General features: G+C 51.1%; 1 protein-coding gene across 2 annotated transcripts in view; it reads left to right on the top strand.

The window, feature by feature from the left end:
- The window catches only part of CDK18 (cyclin dependent kinase 18), a 74,554-nt gene that overhangs the window by 25,261 nt on the left and 32,962 nt on the right, over window positions 1-16,331 (top strand). The window contains exons 1-2 of one of the 2 annotated variants that reach the window (XM_043533735.1): window positions 2,540-2,640; window positions 11,676-11,831. In XM_043533735.1, coding sequence (XP_043389670.1) covers window positions 11,708-11,831 — 124 coding nt within the window. In that variant the 5' untranslated portion in view covers window positions 2,540-2,640; window positions 11,676-11,707. Of the gene's footprint in view, window positions 1-2,539; window positions 2,641-11,675; window positions 11,832-16,331 lie in introns of those variants that run through there. The other variant, XM_037885150.2, reaches the window with a different exon arrangement.

Here is a 16,331-nt window from a genome sequence, read left to right as displayed (position 1 = left end):
ATCCCAGGGGTGGCTGCCTTTCAGTGGTGGTTGTCTTAATTCACTTTGTGCTTTGGGATCCTTTGAGCTCAAAGGCATAATAATTGTAATAGTATAATACCTAGGTCTTGTATAGCACTTTTCATCAGTAGACCTCAGGATACTTTACAAAGGAGAGGAGTCATTATCATCTCCATTTTTCACAGTTGGGGAAACTGAGGCACAGGGAGTGACATCACTTGCCCAAGGTCACCAAGCCAGTCCATGGCAGAGCTGGAAATAGAGCCCAGGTCTTCCGAGTCCCAGTCCAGTGCTTTACCCACTAGACCACACTGCCAGCCCCTGTAAAAGAGTTGTATGAACCCATTGCCCACTTGGTATTATTGTTTTGCTTCTGTAGAGGTGGCATTGAAAGGTCTAAAGTGCACTGACAGAGCCAATACACGCTTCTATTTCCTCTCGCAGCAGCGGCCAAAAGTCATTTAATACAAGACAAGGCCACTAGCAGTCATTATTTTGAAATCCATTCTGTGGGAGACTGGTCTCTCTCTGGCTCATTAATGGGGTCTGCTCCTTGTAGTTACACCAGTGTATGCCACATCTCAGAAGAAACCCAAACAAAAATTACCCTCTCCCCAATCCAGGAGACCACAGATGCTATCGCCTTCAGTGACGTTGCCAGTCATCTGCAGGTTACCAGGGGCCAGCTGAGAATGCAAACCCAGTGACTTCTTCATCAGCTGATTCCAAAAAGCCTTTGTCACTTCTGCTGGGTGAGGAACACCCACAGCCATGGTGCCCTTAGGCTAGTCTGTCTTGTTCAGTGGTTCTGTTTTCCCCATAGCAATAGTTCCTTCCAGCTACTCAGCGCTTGAACCTGCTGCTCCCAAAGGTTTGAGGGAGTGTCTCCTCTCCACCTTCTTGATCAAAGCAGTGAGGAGAGGGTCTGATGCAAGAAGTGATGGAGCTCTATATTGAAGATACCCTAGACTAACGCCAACGTTTCCCAGAGTGGCCACTAATCTAGGGTGCTTTGGTTTTTGGATACTGAACTTGAGACACAGGGGACCAGATTTTCAGAAGTATCCACCACCCATTGCAACACTTTTGGCCGGGTTGGGTGCAGAGCTCTTTTGAAAACGCGTCCCCGAGTGCCGGATGTTCAGAGTGCTGAGGAGCACCTGCCCCACCCACTGACTTCTTCCATCTGCAGGTGCTCAGGACCTCTGCAAAATCAGACCTAAAAATAGAGGCACCCTTTTGCCTTTGACAATTTGGCCATGGGTGCCTCAAATCAAGTACCCGAAGGTTAGTGGAAACTTTTGAAAGTTTGGGCTGAAGCTGCTTCGTTGAAGTGAAATGTCTGAAACCGAAACTCTCCAGAGTTAGGCTTTGACTCAGTCATTGATGCAGCAGTCCTGGATCAACTCCCTAGTGTAGACGTGATTCTCACCAGTGCGGCGTTGTTTACACTGGTGCAAGTTACCCTGGCTTGAAACTGGGGTATGCTGCACTGATGTTAGTCACTCGGCTCCCTGGGTAAGTCATATCTACGCTGAGGGTTGCCCTGGTACAGCTAAAAACCCAGTGCAGAGCCTTAGAAACAATCAGGTAATTCATTTGGGCTGAAACTTGACCGCATCAGTGATATTTTGCCCCAGCTAGGCAGGACTGATCACGACAGGGTGGATGCATCGCAGTTTTAATGCAGCTCGTGACCATACAGTACAAAGTAGGATGAATTATTGTTTCGGAGAAATGGGGGGGAACAATAACCGTCCCATAAATTACAGCCTGTGGACATTTTAATGTGAACCCCTTCATCACATGTCTGATCTTGATTTCGTTGGAAGAAGCAGCCCGTGTTACACAGTGCACAAAGCCATAAAGATAATGAACACCGAATAGTCCAGGCACATAGCAGGAGCGGTAACTAACAATATCCTTGTGATTTCTTTGCAGCTATTTTTACCCCCAACCCACTTCCTCTCTGAGCAGGTTTATATTTAGTAGCTTATAGCAGCTAATGCTCTGGTAGGTGGCAATGATAGGAAGAGAGATTCTGACTGCAATTTATGCAGCTCAGGATTTTCTCAGCACTCAGAAGTTGGTTTCTGTTAAGTCATTGGTTACTTGCATTCATTTTGGGAGTGAGTGGGGGAAGGGGCACACCTTTTCTCCATTCTCAGTTTCGCCATTTCAGATTTAATATCTTTTTATTCCCTGACTCTTCCTTGTTTCTCTACCTCTGGAATCCAGGCTCCTGCATAGTGCCCCCTTCTGGCAATGGCATAATATAGAATCATAATAGTGAAGGGAAAAGAAAAGGGCTCTGAAGGGATGTCAACTATCATGCTTCAGGGTACAAGCCAACCTCTATCTGATGATGGTCAGGAAGAAATTTTCCCTTGTGGGCAGATTAACTGAAGGGTTTCTTGCACCTTCATCTGAGCTTGTGGGACTGAGTGTCTGGCACATTCATCTGAATATCTGATGCTGGACTAGATGGGCTAATGGTCTGATCCAGTGTAGTACTTCTGCTGTCCTTTTGTCATGGCAGGCCTGGTGGCGGTTGATGCAACAGCCCCTGTGGTTCTTCAGCCTCCAGGAGAAACAGGAGCTTATCCAGGGCCAGGCACCCTTGTCCATGGAAGGGGTCAGGTAACACAGACAGCACATGCTGAGTTCCTGCACCATTAGGTGTGGAAGGTTGGGCCCATTGCCTGACCACCCAGCCTAACTGTGGCTCTGCAACATTCTGCATTCTTTCATGGACCCATTTCACCTCCCAACAAACACCCCCATGGCTTGGTTCTCAAAAAACTTCTGTGCATCACAAGGAGAGGCTCTGGAGACCTCTACTGCCCCTCAGGGCCCAGTCTGAGAACCACTGCCTTGCTCCATTCCCTGTCCGGGGTACTAAGCACCCAGACTGGGCAACAGCAGCAGGGTTGTGTTATTGCCTGCAGTGAGCTCATTCTGCCACAACCCGGGGTCACCCAACAAAATTCATAAGGCAGTAGGTTTAAAACAAACTAAAAGAAGTATTTCTTCACACCACGCATAGTCAACCTGTGGAACTCATTGATAGGGGATGTTATGAAGGCCAAAAATAATTGGGTTCAAAAGAGAATTAGTTACATTCATGGAGGCTAGATCCATCGATGGCCATTAGCTAAGATGGTCAGGGACACAATTCCATGCTCTGTGTGTCCCTAAACCTCTGACTGCCAGCAGCTGGGACTGGACGACAGTGGACGGATCACTCAACAACTGCCCTGTTCTGTTCATTCCCTCTGAAGCATCTGAAACTGGCTACTGTCGGAAGACAGGATACTGTTGACAGGGTACCGTTGGTCTGACTCAGTATGGCCGTTCTTATGTTCATTCTTAACCCAAAAGACTAGCTTACGTGGCCAGATAATAGCATCATGACCAGCTGTTGTGTCTTGGTTCCTAAAAGAATGGCTCCCTGGCAGCTGGTGCTTCGGGGCTGGCTCTGCCATCATGTGAGCAAATCTGAGCTCTGAGGGCTGTAGGAAATCCTGTCTTGGAGGGAGGGTGGTCCTTGTGAACGTGGCACCAGGCAGCCCAAGGTCATCTGCTGTGCCTTCACCGTAATAATAAATTTGCTAGGCTGGGCGAAATAATCAGTCCCTAAAACCACTGCTTTATAGGGGCTCTCTGATTGCCCCTTGCTTATGCATTGGACTCTGTCCTCCTTAGAGGCCTGTCTGCATGGTAAAGGGCCATACTTGTTTTTGCCAGCTGTCACTGTGGTGCTAGTCTTGAGTGTTGCCACAGATGCAGATTCCTTCCATGCTTCACCAGATCAAACAAGTTCCTGGGCCTCGTGTCTGTGCGGCCCTTGACGTAATTCCCCGAGCCACACCACCTCTGCACCTCCCCCGGCCTCATTCCCTACTGCCGGTATCGTCCAAGACCAGATTCCAGAGTAGCTCATTGCTGGCAGCGAAGCAGAATGAGCGTGGAGAGCTTTCCTCCTGATGCCACTGGGAAGAACAAATAAGCTTGACAAATATGCTGCTGAAGTCCCAGAATGGAGATTCCACTCAGAGCCTGGGATCTGCTCTCTTACATCCTTCCTGAGCAAGGGAGACTTTGTCTTGTGGTTAAGGCACTAGACCGGGATTCAGGAGATCAGTGGTCAGTTCCCTGTTCTGCCACAGACTGCCTGTGTGACCTTGGACAAATCACTTCATCTCTGTGTGCCATAGTGCCCCAGCTGTGAAATGGGGATAATAAGCCTCACCTTCTCCTGCCTTTTGTGTGCCTGGTCTATAGACTGTAAACTCTTCTACCCATGGGCTGCCTCTCGCTATAGGTATGTCTACACTACAGTTACAGGGTGTCCATTGAAGCGTGAGTAGATATACCCGAGCTAGCTTTAATCTAGCTAGCTCTGGCCCCAGAGCAGTGGCGCAGTGGCAGCATGCACTCTGCGCAGGCTGTACAAGCCCATCTGGAAGCTGAGTAATTACTCGTACTGTTTAGCCGGTGCTGAAACTCATTCTGCTGCAGTTGCTTGGCGCCAGTACCCAAGCTCACTAGAGTAAAGCTAGTTCAGGTATGTCTACTCGAGCTGTAATCACACCCTGTGATTGCAGTATCAGCGTACCCTATGTGTGTATAGAGCACGCAGTATAAGGGGACCTCTGGGCATTATCGTAACACACATGAATAGCAGAACGGTGCTGTTCTAAGTGAGGCTAGGTTCTGGGCCCCATGCCAGGTCAGTGGTCAGAGGGTTTCAGGGATGATCTCTAATAATCAGAATTATTAACCAGGTTAAAAAAAAATAGGGCAGGAGTAGGATGGTTTAGAGGCTTGGTCAATGGGCTATGGAGCTTTTCACTGCTGGGTTGCTATTGGGATCAGGCCCAGATCAGAGTTTGACTGTTATTTCCTTTCAGTGGGTCTCAGTCTGGTTCCTAGTGGATCGACTAGTGCACAACACACAGATGTGCTCTAGGAATGATTGTGGGGAAGTTCTCTGGCCTGGGTTCTACAGGAGGCCAGACTAGATCACAATGTTCCCCTCTGGCCTTGGAATCTCGGACCACAAAACTACCCCCATCATTGGCAATCTGAGCGGAGAGGCCAAGGAGCAAAGCTGCTCAGAAATCAGTCTCTGTTCCATGGGAAACTCCAAAGTTTCGACATTTGTGTTCATGCTGAAAAGTCGGAATTTTTTCACAGCCTGGCAATTCTGAAAAATGTCAGTTCAGAAACGTTGAAACTTTTAGTTTCAATAATGTTGACGTGTTTCATTTCGAGAATGTCAATATGTTATAACATAAAAGAAAATATAGATCTGTAATCTTAAATATAATATGATTATAATATAAAAGTTGGAATGAAACGGGTCGAAACAAAACACTTTTACTTTATAAATGAAACGTTTCAATTATAAACAAAACGAGAAAGTCAAAATGATTTGCTCTGACAGCTTCCCAGCTAAAATTTCATCAAAATGGAAACATTCTTTCGACTGAACTGCATTTTCCCATAAAAAACTGGTTCATCAAAAACAATTTTGAGCAGCTTTGCCAACGAGAGGTTGAAAGAGGGTCAGAAATTGCTGAGCGTCCACTCTCGAAATCAGACCCTTTTAAAATGTCTCACGTTGGGTGCCCCAGAGGGTCTGTCTGCACTGAAATCAGAGGTGCGACTGCGGCATGTCTGGACACACCCCAGCTAGTTTTCATCCAGCTAGCTCCGGTAAGAATAGCAGTGCAGCTGCAGCAGCGTGGGCTATCCGCTCAGGTCCATTCCCAGGGGCCTGGGTGGGGTCGCACAGCCCGTGTCACTTCCTGTATTGCCACGACTTCACTGCTGCGGGTATCCCAGCTAGCCAGACCAAAGCGAGCTGGGGTATGTCTACACGTCGCACGTGCTGAAGTCACACCTCTGACTGCAGCGTACACATACCCTAAGTCACTTTTGAAGCTCTCCAGGGTTGGGCTGAGGTAGACAGACTGGTGCTAGTGTGTTAACGATAGCAGTGTGGACGTTCTGGCTCAGGCCCTGAAGCCCGCCTGACCCCCTAGGCTTGAGAGCCTGATCCCCAGCTTGAACCACAATATCCACACAGCTAGATCGAGCTCCGCTAGTACGAGTCTGTCTGCGGGCTGGGAGGCAGTGTAGACATATCGTAGACATACCATAGCGCACCGTAGTGTAGACATACCTTGTTAGACTTGGTGGAGTCTTGCACTATGCTTTTACCTGCCCTGTGAAATGAAGCGAGGACTGTCATTTTCAAGTGACATCTTTCAGGAGGATTTGAAGCAAAGTAATTGCAGTGTCTGGTGCTGCTAGTGTGTAATCTTCCTTAACACATCATTACCCATAATAATATGACAGTAATGATATCTGTTGTTCACATCGCGCTGTGGATGCCAAAGCACTTTACATGCTGTGTATTTGGCCCTAGCTACTGAGATGCAATCACCTCGGCAGCATCCAGCAGCAAAATGCGGCAGCTGTTTCACAGCATGCTATACGATCGTTTAGGACAGGAAGTGAAGAAGAAAACTGCAGTTAGTTCAAAGTGGGTGCAAGGGTGGAAGGAAGAATGTAATTGCCCATATTGGAATTGGGGTTAGAACCTCTTAGGGTCTACACTGGAGATGGAAAGTGTAATGTCCAGCTCATGTAGACATACCCTCGTTAGCTCTGATCCAGCTAATGAAGAGTAGCTGCGCCAATGAGAGCTGCAGGAGGAGTTAGCCACCCAAGTATGTGCCTAGCATCTTGGACAGATAAATACTCGGGGCAGCTAACCCCCATGCTGCTTATGCCCCCATGGCCACCTTTCTGTTTTTAGTGCACTAACTTGGTCAGAGCTAGCACGAGTATGTTTACATGAGCCAGAAGTTACCCCTGCAACTCGAAGTGTCAACATACCCATAGTCTTTCAAAGAGTGCCAGGCCATCACATGGTCAGGAACCCTGCTTGCTGCCTCAGTTGAAAGACCGCTCTTTTCCTGCTGGGGTGTGGCTGAACATTACTTTGGAGAGAACACCCCCTATTCCGGCACGGATGCAGGGATGGATTTTCCCAAGAGTTCTCCCATCCGCTGTCTGTCGACTAGAGCCCCAGTTGATGCAGCCCAGCATGGGCACATGGCACAAAAGCTTGGTAGCTTCCCCCAGTGCTGTTTTAACAGCATGAGTGAGTGTACAGAGCTAGAGTGAGATACATCGGATCCATTTAGGTCCATTGACGCACGTGACACGAATGGCATTGTCTAACATGCTCAGGTTAGATCTTGCTTAGCTTGCGAGATGGAGCGAGATCTCAGCCAGATTCATCACTCAGGTCTTCAGAGGATAGTAAATATTGGTCACCACTCTGCCGGGGCTTATTAAATAGTGGGATTAAGAGGACGCCCCCTGCCTCCCCTGTTCCCAACCCCCCAAGCCACCCAGTTTTCTGCTGTGATTCCAAATGTGCTCGTGCTGAGGTCGGCCTTTTGTCTGTAGATGGAGAGGTTTGCTAGGCTGGGGGACGTGCGGAGAAGTGGGTTTGCAGGAAATCTGGGTGAGTGCAGCCTTAGCTAAAGCTAATTCCCGGGGTTCCCAGGCACTGAAGGTGAGAGATTGCATCAGTGTTGGGAGGCTGGGTCCGGAATCCGTGGGTACTGGTGCGACAGTGGCTGATGACCCTGCAGATGATCTGTTAAGGTTTCAGATGCAAGCGTTTCAACCCAAGTGTGCTGGTTGCCACAGCGACACAATGCATTAGCTCCCTGGATGTGGTGTCTGATCCCATCAGTCTGGAATGTGGTCACCGTTTGTTTGTGCTGATATCACGGGGCGGCTAGGGGAGGGAATGAGCTACCAGCAGACAGCGATAGAGCAGACCCCTTCCCTCTTTGAAGGTCCAGACGGGGTTGAGGTGTGGGGCAGAACCCCCTGAAGTAACATTCAGTGAACTGGGAGCCAGCGGCTGATACGCCCTTTCATATTCCTTCTGTGCTGCAGGATGAGTGACTTTAAAGGAATGCAGTGCTCCTGAATGGCAGTCCCCTGCCAGGTACAAGGGCCTGGTGGAGGGGCAGCTCATCTGAGCCCAAGGTATTCCTCCTTCCCCGTCATTGGGGGGGGTCCTTTTCAGGCCCCCACGTTCCCTCAGCACAGCCACCACCCTTCCAATCAGCATCAGGGCCAGGAGACAAGGCCCAAGGCAGTCAGAGACATAGCACATGGAGGATCTGACTTCAGCCTCTTGTCCCCCAGCCCACTAGGGCAGTGTGGGTGTGATATAGAGAGAGGTGCTAAGGTAGCAGGACCCTGATGTGGCTTTCCCTGCATCTCCCCCCAATCCCCGTGGACTGGCAGCTGGCAAGAAAGACACAGGGCTGAGGCAGTCAGTCCCAGAGCTGCTACAGTCCCGCCCCCTGCTAGGGCACATGGCCGTGAGGGTCAGAGTGAACTAGCCACTGGGCAACAGGGAGGGAGCCCGATCAATGGCTTTGCCTTCCAGTGCCTTGTGGCCAGCAGGGGGTAGCTGCTGAGTGCTGCTGAGCCATTGATTATTTCCCCCCTTCTTGTTAAACAACAGCCGCTACGTTTACTCCGCTGCTGTGCAAAAAAAGAAAAGAAAAAATAGCTTCTCTCGCAGTTGGAGGGTGAGCGGAGTGGGCACTGCCAGCTCTGGCTGGAGGCAGGAGGCAGGCTGTTCCGGGTCAGTGGAATTCTGTCCAGTCATTATGGTGAAGGGTTCATTGATTGGGCAGCAGCCTTCCCCCTCCTGCCAGCACACCTCATCGCTCCATCGCTTTCACGGACCATGCTGCAGCTGGACCATAGTAAAGCAAAGTACCTGCTCAGGGCTGGAAGAGTAGGGGGGCTGCACAGGAGGACTGGCAGAGTGGGGTGGGGGTGGTAGTGTTGGATTAATAGGGGGCTGCAGGTTGCCACTGAAAGGCATCAGCTGATTTCTGTATGGGGAGAACCCAGGACTGGAATAGTGCGGGGTGGGAGGTGCTATGGGTCAGGATTGAAGGGCATCGGCTGATCTCTGTGGGTGGGCAACCTGGGGCTGGAATAGCTGGGGGCTGTCCAGGATTGAGGGGCTTTGGCAGAGCTGTGGGGGGAATCCAGGACAGAAATGGCAGGGCGGGGGGCTGCAGGTCAGAAATAAGGGGCATTGGCAGAGTTGTGCAGGGGTTTAGCTTTACGAGGTTTAGCTTAGGGCACAGCTGTTGTCCTGTCAGTTTCAGGAGCGTTACCCTTTTCCTAAAACTATCACCCCAGACAATTACTGTAACCAGAATGCATCCCAACACCAAGCACAGAATGTGAGCGGCTCCTAAGCCAGGCCCTGTCTGCATTGCTGAGGGACGGAAGCTGCAGCGCCCAGTGCAGTGGCTTGTAAGCACTGGGAATTAAGAATGCTGCAGCCGTGCCCTGCACGTGTTCATTTAGCCAGCCAGAGAAACAATGAACTTCGCTCTTTGTCCCTTGGGGGTTTTCCTCATTTAAGGGTTTTATTCTTTAATCAGATCTCTGGCTAAGAGGATTTCCATGGCCATACAGGATTTGAATCAGTCAAGAGACTGTAAATGAACGGTGAGCTCTCAGCACCTCACTTCTTCTACTCGATCTCAGGGGTCCCCTCCCAGTCAGAACCTCTGTCCTGTCTCCCCTTGGGAGTTTGCTGGTGCCCCAGAAAGTCTCTTTGGCAAAGGCAGAGCATAGAAACTGGAGAGACACAGGCCTGGAAGCTTAGAGGATTTTCCTTTTCTTCTCTGTGGGAGATAGATCTTCTTTCTCTTTATTTGTTCAGTCTTTCTTTCCTTCCTTTTCTCCCCCACACCAGAGCCTCACCCTTTCCAGCCAGGACTGGGAGTCCAAGCATGTTGCAGACCAGAGCGAGACTATGTATTTATTTTGATATTCCTGTATTTAGGTGTCTAGAACACAGCCCCTCGGCACACATGATAATGAACAATGAAAAGGCAACCATCGGGGGCCTGTTAGACCACAGTTAACTAATGAAAACACAAGGGGCCTAGTTCCCTGACTTACAGTAAGGCCCCATATGCTGCTCTCACAACATAAAGGGGCCTTGAAGCAGGTGGAAGGCATACTCTGAGAATATCCTGTGTACTGAGGCCTCCCCGGCTGGTTTCGCACTGGCCTCAGGGCTCTATGCTGGCCTCCTCCCAGCACAGAGGACACACAAGGGGCGTAGCTGGAGTGCCCTGAATCTATGGCAATTTGCTTCCCAGGGCCCACAGGGAAGCTGAGCATATAACAGAGCAACCCCAAGGCTGCTTTAATTGTACACACAGGGAGCTGGGGCGGGCTCCTGCCCAGCCCCAGAATACATGGGGCAAAATTGTGGCCCCACTGAAGCTAATGGTAAAACTCCCATTGACATCAATGGGGATAGGCTTCTCCTCTTGAGTTTTGGGTTCAAATTCACCTCAGGCTGTGAATGAAAACGAACATGGTCCTATTCCAGAGCCTGTGCTTGTCTCAAAGGGATCACACTCCTGACAGTCCCTGCTTAGGAGCACGTCATGGTAGGAGGGTTTGCGAAGTCCTGAATGCGCTTGTTAGATGCAGGAAAGAGTCTGGAGCCTTTCATCGCTAAGTCACAGGTTCGAGTTCAGTCGAAGTTGGCGTCAATCGAGAGTTGTTACGGTCTGACAGCTGTTTGATGATGGGCTACAGTGGAGAGCTTTGCTAGGTGTCAGGCTGTTCCCTAATGAAGGGGTGTTCGTAGTGCAAGCGATACCTTCGCTGACTCCTTCACTTGCTAAGGGGGAAAGAGTGTGACTGAGGTCGGCACGCTGCTGCCACGCCAGGGGGCGAGGGGAGGAGAACAGGCCATCATCTGGCACCTATTGCCTGCTTTGTCCAATGCACTCCCTGTACGGCTCCGCGGGAATAAACCCGGCAAACGTAGATCCACTGGGTCCGGGTCATGTCCCCCAGCTACTCCCAGACCCTTCAGATCCGGCCTGATTCTGTTCTGCAGCTGCTGAGGCTGAAAGGTAGAACTGGCCTGTGGTGGTTATTCCCTGTGGAATTCTGCTGCTTCGTCTCACGTTATTAGACAGGTGCCGCAATCCATCCTAATTACCCTGCTCAGTCACAAGTGGCTTGGCAGCACATCTCAGCTGAGCTGACAGTGCTGCGCGCAAGAGGGGGTCAGTATTTTAGGCATCTGCTCTTCACCGCCGTGAGGCAGCGGCGAGAAGGGAGGCAGAGGCAATCATTCCTTTGGCTTAGCGTTGAGGATTCACGCTTAGGCCCCGATCCTGTAAGGTGAGCCGTCCGGACAGACCCCTGCAGCCAGGCCAAGTCCCACTGAAGTCAGTCGGGCTGTGCATGGGCACATGGGTTCGTCCGCGAGGATCCCATGATAGGATCGGTGGTTTGGGTCTGACCCAAGGCCTGCTGAGTTCAAGAGAAAGGCTCCTAGTGATTTCAGTGGGCCCTGGATCAGGCCTCCTGTTGGTAAACTCATCAGGAGCACAGACTGTATCTCGGGCCTGATTTTCACCGAGCGCGCTCAAGTCCCGTAAGTCAGTGCTGCAGGTGCCCGACACCTCTGCAAATCAGGCCCTGTGCGTCTGGCTGCAGCCCCGAGCGGCGGGTCCTGCGTGCAATCCAAGGCCTTCAGCCTACTCTCCTTGCTTTCCCCTTCCTTCCAGGGCCCTGCCGTCTCGCCGCAGTACAGGATACAATGAACAAGATGAAAAACTTCAAGCGGCGGTTTTCCCTCTCCGTTCCCCGGACAGAGACCATCGAGGAGTCGCTGGCCGAGTTCACAGAGCAGTTCAACCAGCTCAACAACAAGAAGAATGAAGGTGAGAGGCCGGCAGGTTCATTGTGCCAGCAGGGGAAACCAGTCCAGACTTGGCCAGGATTCCCTCCAGGCACAGACAGTTGGTGCAGGGTCAGGATTTCTCTCCACTTGACCTTTAACTGTCTCAAATGGGCCCAGAAAATCAGCACAAATAATGTGTGTGACCTTGGGTGAGTCTCTGGCCACTCTGTGCCTCAGTTTCCCCATCCGTGAAACAGGGGTAATACCTCCCCAACATTCATTCCTTTATGGGGAGCGCCATGGGTAGAAAGTGCTGTAAAAGAACAAAGCATTATTATTTTTACATCTCAATACACATTAAAGACCAGAGCAAAAAGTGGGGGAGGAAGCAGCTCTTCTGCTTAAGGCCTGCGCTTTGTTAAAGCATGGGGCCCCCTTCTCCCTGCCCAGAAATAGTAGCGATTGGCTCAGGCTCTTTGGCAGGGCTCAGGCCTTGTTCACATGCACAGCAGTTCTCTCCCCTCACAGCAATTGTCTCAGGCTCTCTGCAAACTCAGCCACACACCGCTCCCTCATTTCACTCATTTATGCCTTTCTCTGCAACCACAACAGCTAGAAACGTCCTTTTAAAAAAAAAATCAAGGCTGAGACCCTAAAGTAATCACCTGGCTCCTCCATCCAGCCGTCTGTTCTCTAACCTAAGTGTAGAAGAGACCCAGCAGCCCGTTCTAGAGATGGCTTTCTTTCGTTCTTGGCCCAGCTCCCTGCCCCGCGGCAGTGCCCGCCACTGCGAACAGATTACATCCCTTCGCTCGCATCAAGCTGCCGGCACCTGCACCCCCCCTTAGCAGGCAGCCACACTCGATGCTCAGAAGAAGCCATGGTGCCTGTTTGCTCCCCCCACCCTGGCAAACTGACGGGGCTATAATTAGGAACAAACCCTTAATTACAGGCATGAAAGCTACTGGAATGAAACGGTGCGAGGCTAACAAAGTGCTGGGTGCTGACAGCAGCAGCTGGCTGCACCTTCCTCAGGGGACATCAGCCCTGGGCTCTCTGGCCCTTGGCTCGTTATCGGTGTGCACCAAACGCAGGCTCTGCCATATAACAAGGCCACTACTTTAATGAGTTCTCAGCCCTGCTTGTGCCTGGCCCCCTCCCCTTCACTTTTCAAACCAAGGTCTGCAGCAGTCCACTTGTTCTGCCCACCCCTGCTGGTCAGTACCTCTCCCCGGGTGACCTGGATGGAATAGGAGCGAGGGCAGAGCTGAGTACGCAGTTGTCTCTCTTTCATGGGCCTTGAGTCTGTCACCTTCTTGACAGGTTTCAGAGTAGCAGCCATGTTAGTCTGTATCCGCAAAAAGAAAAGGACTACTTGTGGCACCTTAGAGACTAACCAATTTATTTGAGCATAAGCTTTCGTGAACTACAGCTCACTTCATCGGATGCATTCAGTGGAAAATACAGTGGGGAGATTTATATACATAGAGAACATGAAACAATGGGTAGCTCACCTTACCTGATCACTCTTGTTACAGTGTGTATGGTAACACCCATTGTTTCATGTTCTCTGTGTATATAAAATCTCCCCACTGTATTTTCCACTGTAAAATGGAAACATTTTTCACTGTAGCTCACGAAAGCTTATGCTCAAATAAATTTGTTAGTCTCTAAGGTGCCACAAGTACTCCTTTTCTTTTTATAGTATTAAACAGTTACCTCCCACGGCACAAGTACTCCTTTTCACCTTCTTGAGGATCCCTGCACCAGGCCCGGGGGGTGTCTCTGCCCCCTACATGGCAGGAGAACCTAGTACAAATCCAGGGATATGTCTGTGTCCCCTGTGTGGCAGGAGAACATAGTACCAGGCCCAGGGATGTGTTTCTGCCCCCCTAGGAAACAGAAGCCCCCAGTAGCAGGCCCTGTCTGTATTTCCTTCCCCCTGTTGGAGGCAGAAGAGCCTGGCACCAGGCTACAGTTTGCTTCCCACGGTATGTGGTAAATTCCTCACCCTGCAGCCTGTGCCCTTCCCCTGCGGTACAGCCCAGATATGGTGCCCATCTCCACTGTCCCCAGTTCTGCGTCATTCCATCGGCTTCATTCCCTCACTCCCATACAGCCTGCTCCTTCTGGCCCGAGATCTCTTGATTAAGTTTCTCACAGATTGTAAACAAGCCTGTGAAGTCACCTCTGTGCTGCCCTTAATCTCCTTCCCCTGAAAGCTGCGGATGTTATTTATTAAGCGGCCTGACAGCTGCATTTGTCTGAAGTGTCTCTTCAACCCTGCGCGGATGGCATTTAATAAACCCCTTGCTGCTCGGAGCTCCCTGCCCACAGCATTGTGCCATCCAGCATTGGCAGGGGCGGGCTCAGCAGGGGAATGCTGCGTACAGATGTACCAGGCTGTCTAGCACTGTGTGGGCTTGATCCACAGCTCACTGATGGCAAAGGACACCTTTCTACAGATTTCAGTGGTCTTTGGATCAGGGAGGAGGCCATGGTTACTGCAGGTTGGGGTTCAGAGGAAAGGGGTTGGTTTGCTTTTTTCTGGAAGGGAATCGAGCCGGGTTTGCTCCCCAAGTTCATCTCTCTAAAGGGAGACTGGGAAGCTCATGGGCGCTAATACAGCCGGCTGCATGCAGCTGCACCATTGGCAAATGCCTCGGTCTGGCCCTGTTTTACAAACCTGGATGCACTAAGCCTTCTGTGAGGTCGTTCTCATTATCCTGATTCTACAGATGGAGAAATCGCTGCACAGAATGGAGCAGGGACTTGCCTATGGTCATGCAGCGAGTCAGTGGCAGAGCTGGGACCAGAACCCCAAAATCCTGAAGTTGGGTCTTGTGCTTCAGTCACTCCTCCAAGCTTCCCCCTCTGCGGCCCAGGCCCAACCATTACCGGGTGTGTCCTTCCGATACTGTCGCGTATGGTGCAGTTTAAATATTCCTGCTGCCCGCATTTCTGAACAAGCCTCCTGGGCTCTCTCTGCCCGTTCTGCGTGGCAGGCCTGAAAACAGGGTGCGTTGGCATCTCCTCAGGTGAACGTGTGCTCAAGGACAACACGTGCAGGGAATCAAATTTCATGCACCGTGGAGAGAGCTAATCATTGCAAGGATCAGGAAATCATTTTCCTTTCATCGCGCTGCAGAGCTGGCCGTGGGGATTATTTAATTATTTTTCCCAGCCTCGGCCGCTGCTGACAGCAGGTTATTGGAACTGTTAGACTCAGAGGCAGAGGTAGAATGGCAAATCCTGTGTGGGGCGGGGGGTCCCCAATAACCTGTCACTTAACTAATGAATGCTGCAGCCTAAAGGGGGGGTGTTACCATCTCAGCGCTGGTGTTTTCCTTTATTATGAGCCGTATCACTTATCAATTGACCCAAACTCTGCGATACGGTGCCACAGGGCTTGTATTGCAGTGTAGACATACCCAGAGAGTTTAAAATCCAGCCCCAGCTGTGGGTGCTAAGTCCTGGGAAGTCTGGCCCTGAGCGTTTTGGGAAACCTGGCCCTATGGCCATTAAAAACACCCATGCTCTGGCTGTGTGAGCGCTTCTAACATTGCTGCCCTGCTAGAGCAGCTGTGGGAAAGGCCGAAGAGAACAAAAACAAGGGTGTGAAAAGCAACAGAGGGCCCTTAAAGGTCACTTGGTGTGACCCCCAAGCTGCCCTGAAGGGCTGGCTTGGGGGATTCTTTGCCTGGTGTACAGCCGGTGTAGCCAGCTTTACGCCAACTCCTCCTGCCACTGGAGGTGTATCAGGCCCATCTGGGAGCTGGAGGGGCTGTGACAGAAGCCAGAGTGCACGCCATCCATCCCCATCCAGCAGAATGGTCCCTAGGAGACCATCCCAGCTAGTGTAAATTGGAGCAGGCCTCACTTGGTCCAGTTTGGCCCCCAACCCCCGCCCCAGGAGCAGAGGAGACAGAGAGTGGCTTAGAGGCACACTGCTTCCCAGTGTGAGCTATAGCTGAGGCTTGAACCCCTGATATTTAATGAAATGCCGGGGCAGAAAGATGCCAAGGGGCTCTTTCTCAGTACAGTCAGTAGCCCAGACAGAGCTGGGCTACCCTTAGTTTTGGGGCAGAAGGGTCCTCCTTGCCTGGGGTGAAATTCTCCCAGGACCATGTCCTGTGTGATGGGAAATGAAATCCCAGTGTCTCTCTCCCTCGCTCAGGCTGTGCACGGAGGCTGATGAGGCAAGAACTAAAAGCAAACAGCTCCCTGGCTAGGTACAGTGGTTCCCGGGGAATTTTACAGAGTCTGGGGAGGGGGCAGTTGGGTATATACGCATGATGAGATAGTGAGTCCTCTGTGCCCTGCAGAAGCCGCACCTGAAACGTCTCTGCCCTGATGCTGGTGCTGCTTCACTCCCATATCGGGGGCTTTGACATTCCAGGCACCCCCAGTCATGGAACTCAGAGGTGGAAGAGACCCATCGGGTTATGCACTCCACACCCGACAGTGTTCATAGGAACACTGCAACTCCTCGAGTCCGTCCCGCCCAGCCTCCTGTCTCTGACAGTCGCCAGCACCAGCT

Source organism: Chelonia mydas, chromosome 21 (genome assembly GCF_015237465.2).
Source record: "Chelonia mydas isolate rCheMyd1 chromosome 21, rCheMyd1.pri.v2, whole genome shotgun sequence".
Taxonomy (NCBI): Eukaryota; Metazoa; Chordata; order Testudines; family Cheloniidae; genus Chelonia; species Chelonia mydas.
Note: the sequence above shows the minus strand (reverse complement) of the source record. Positions and strands in the feature narration are given on the sequence as shown.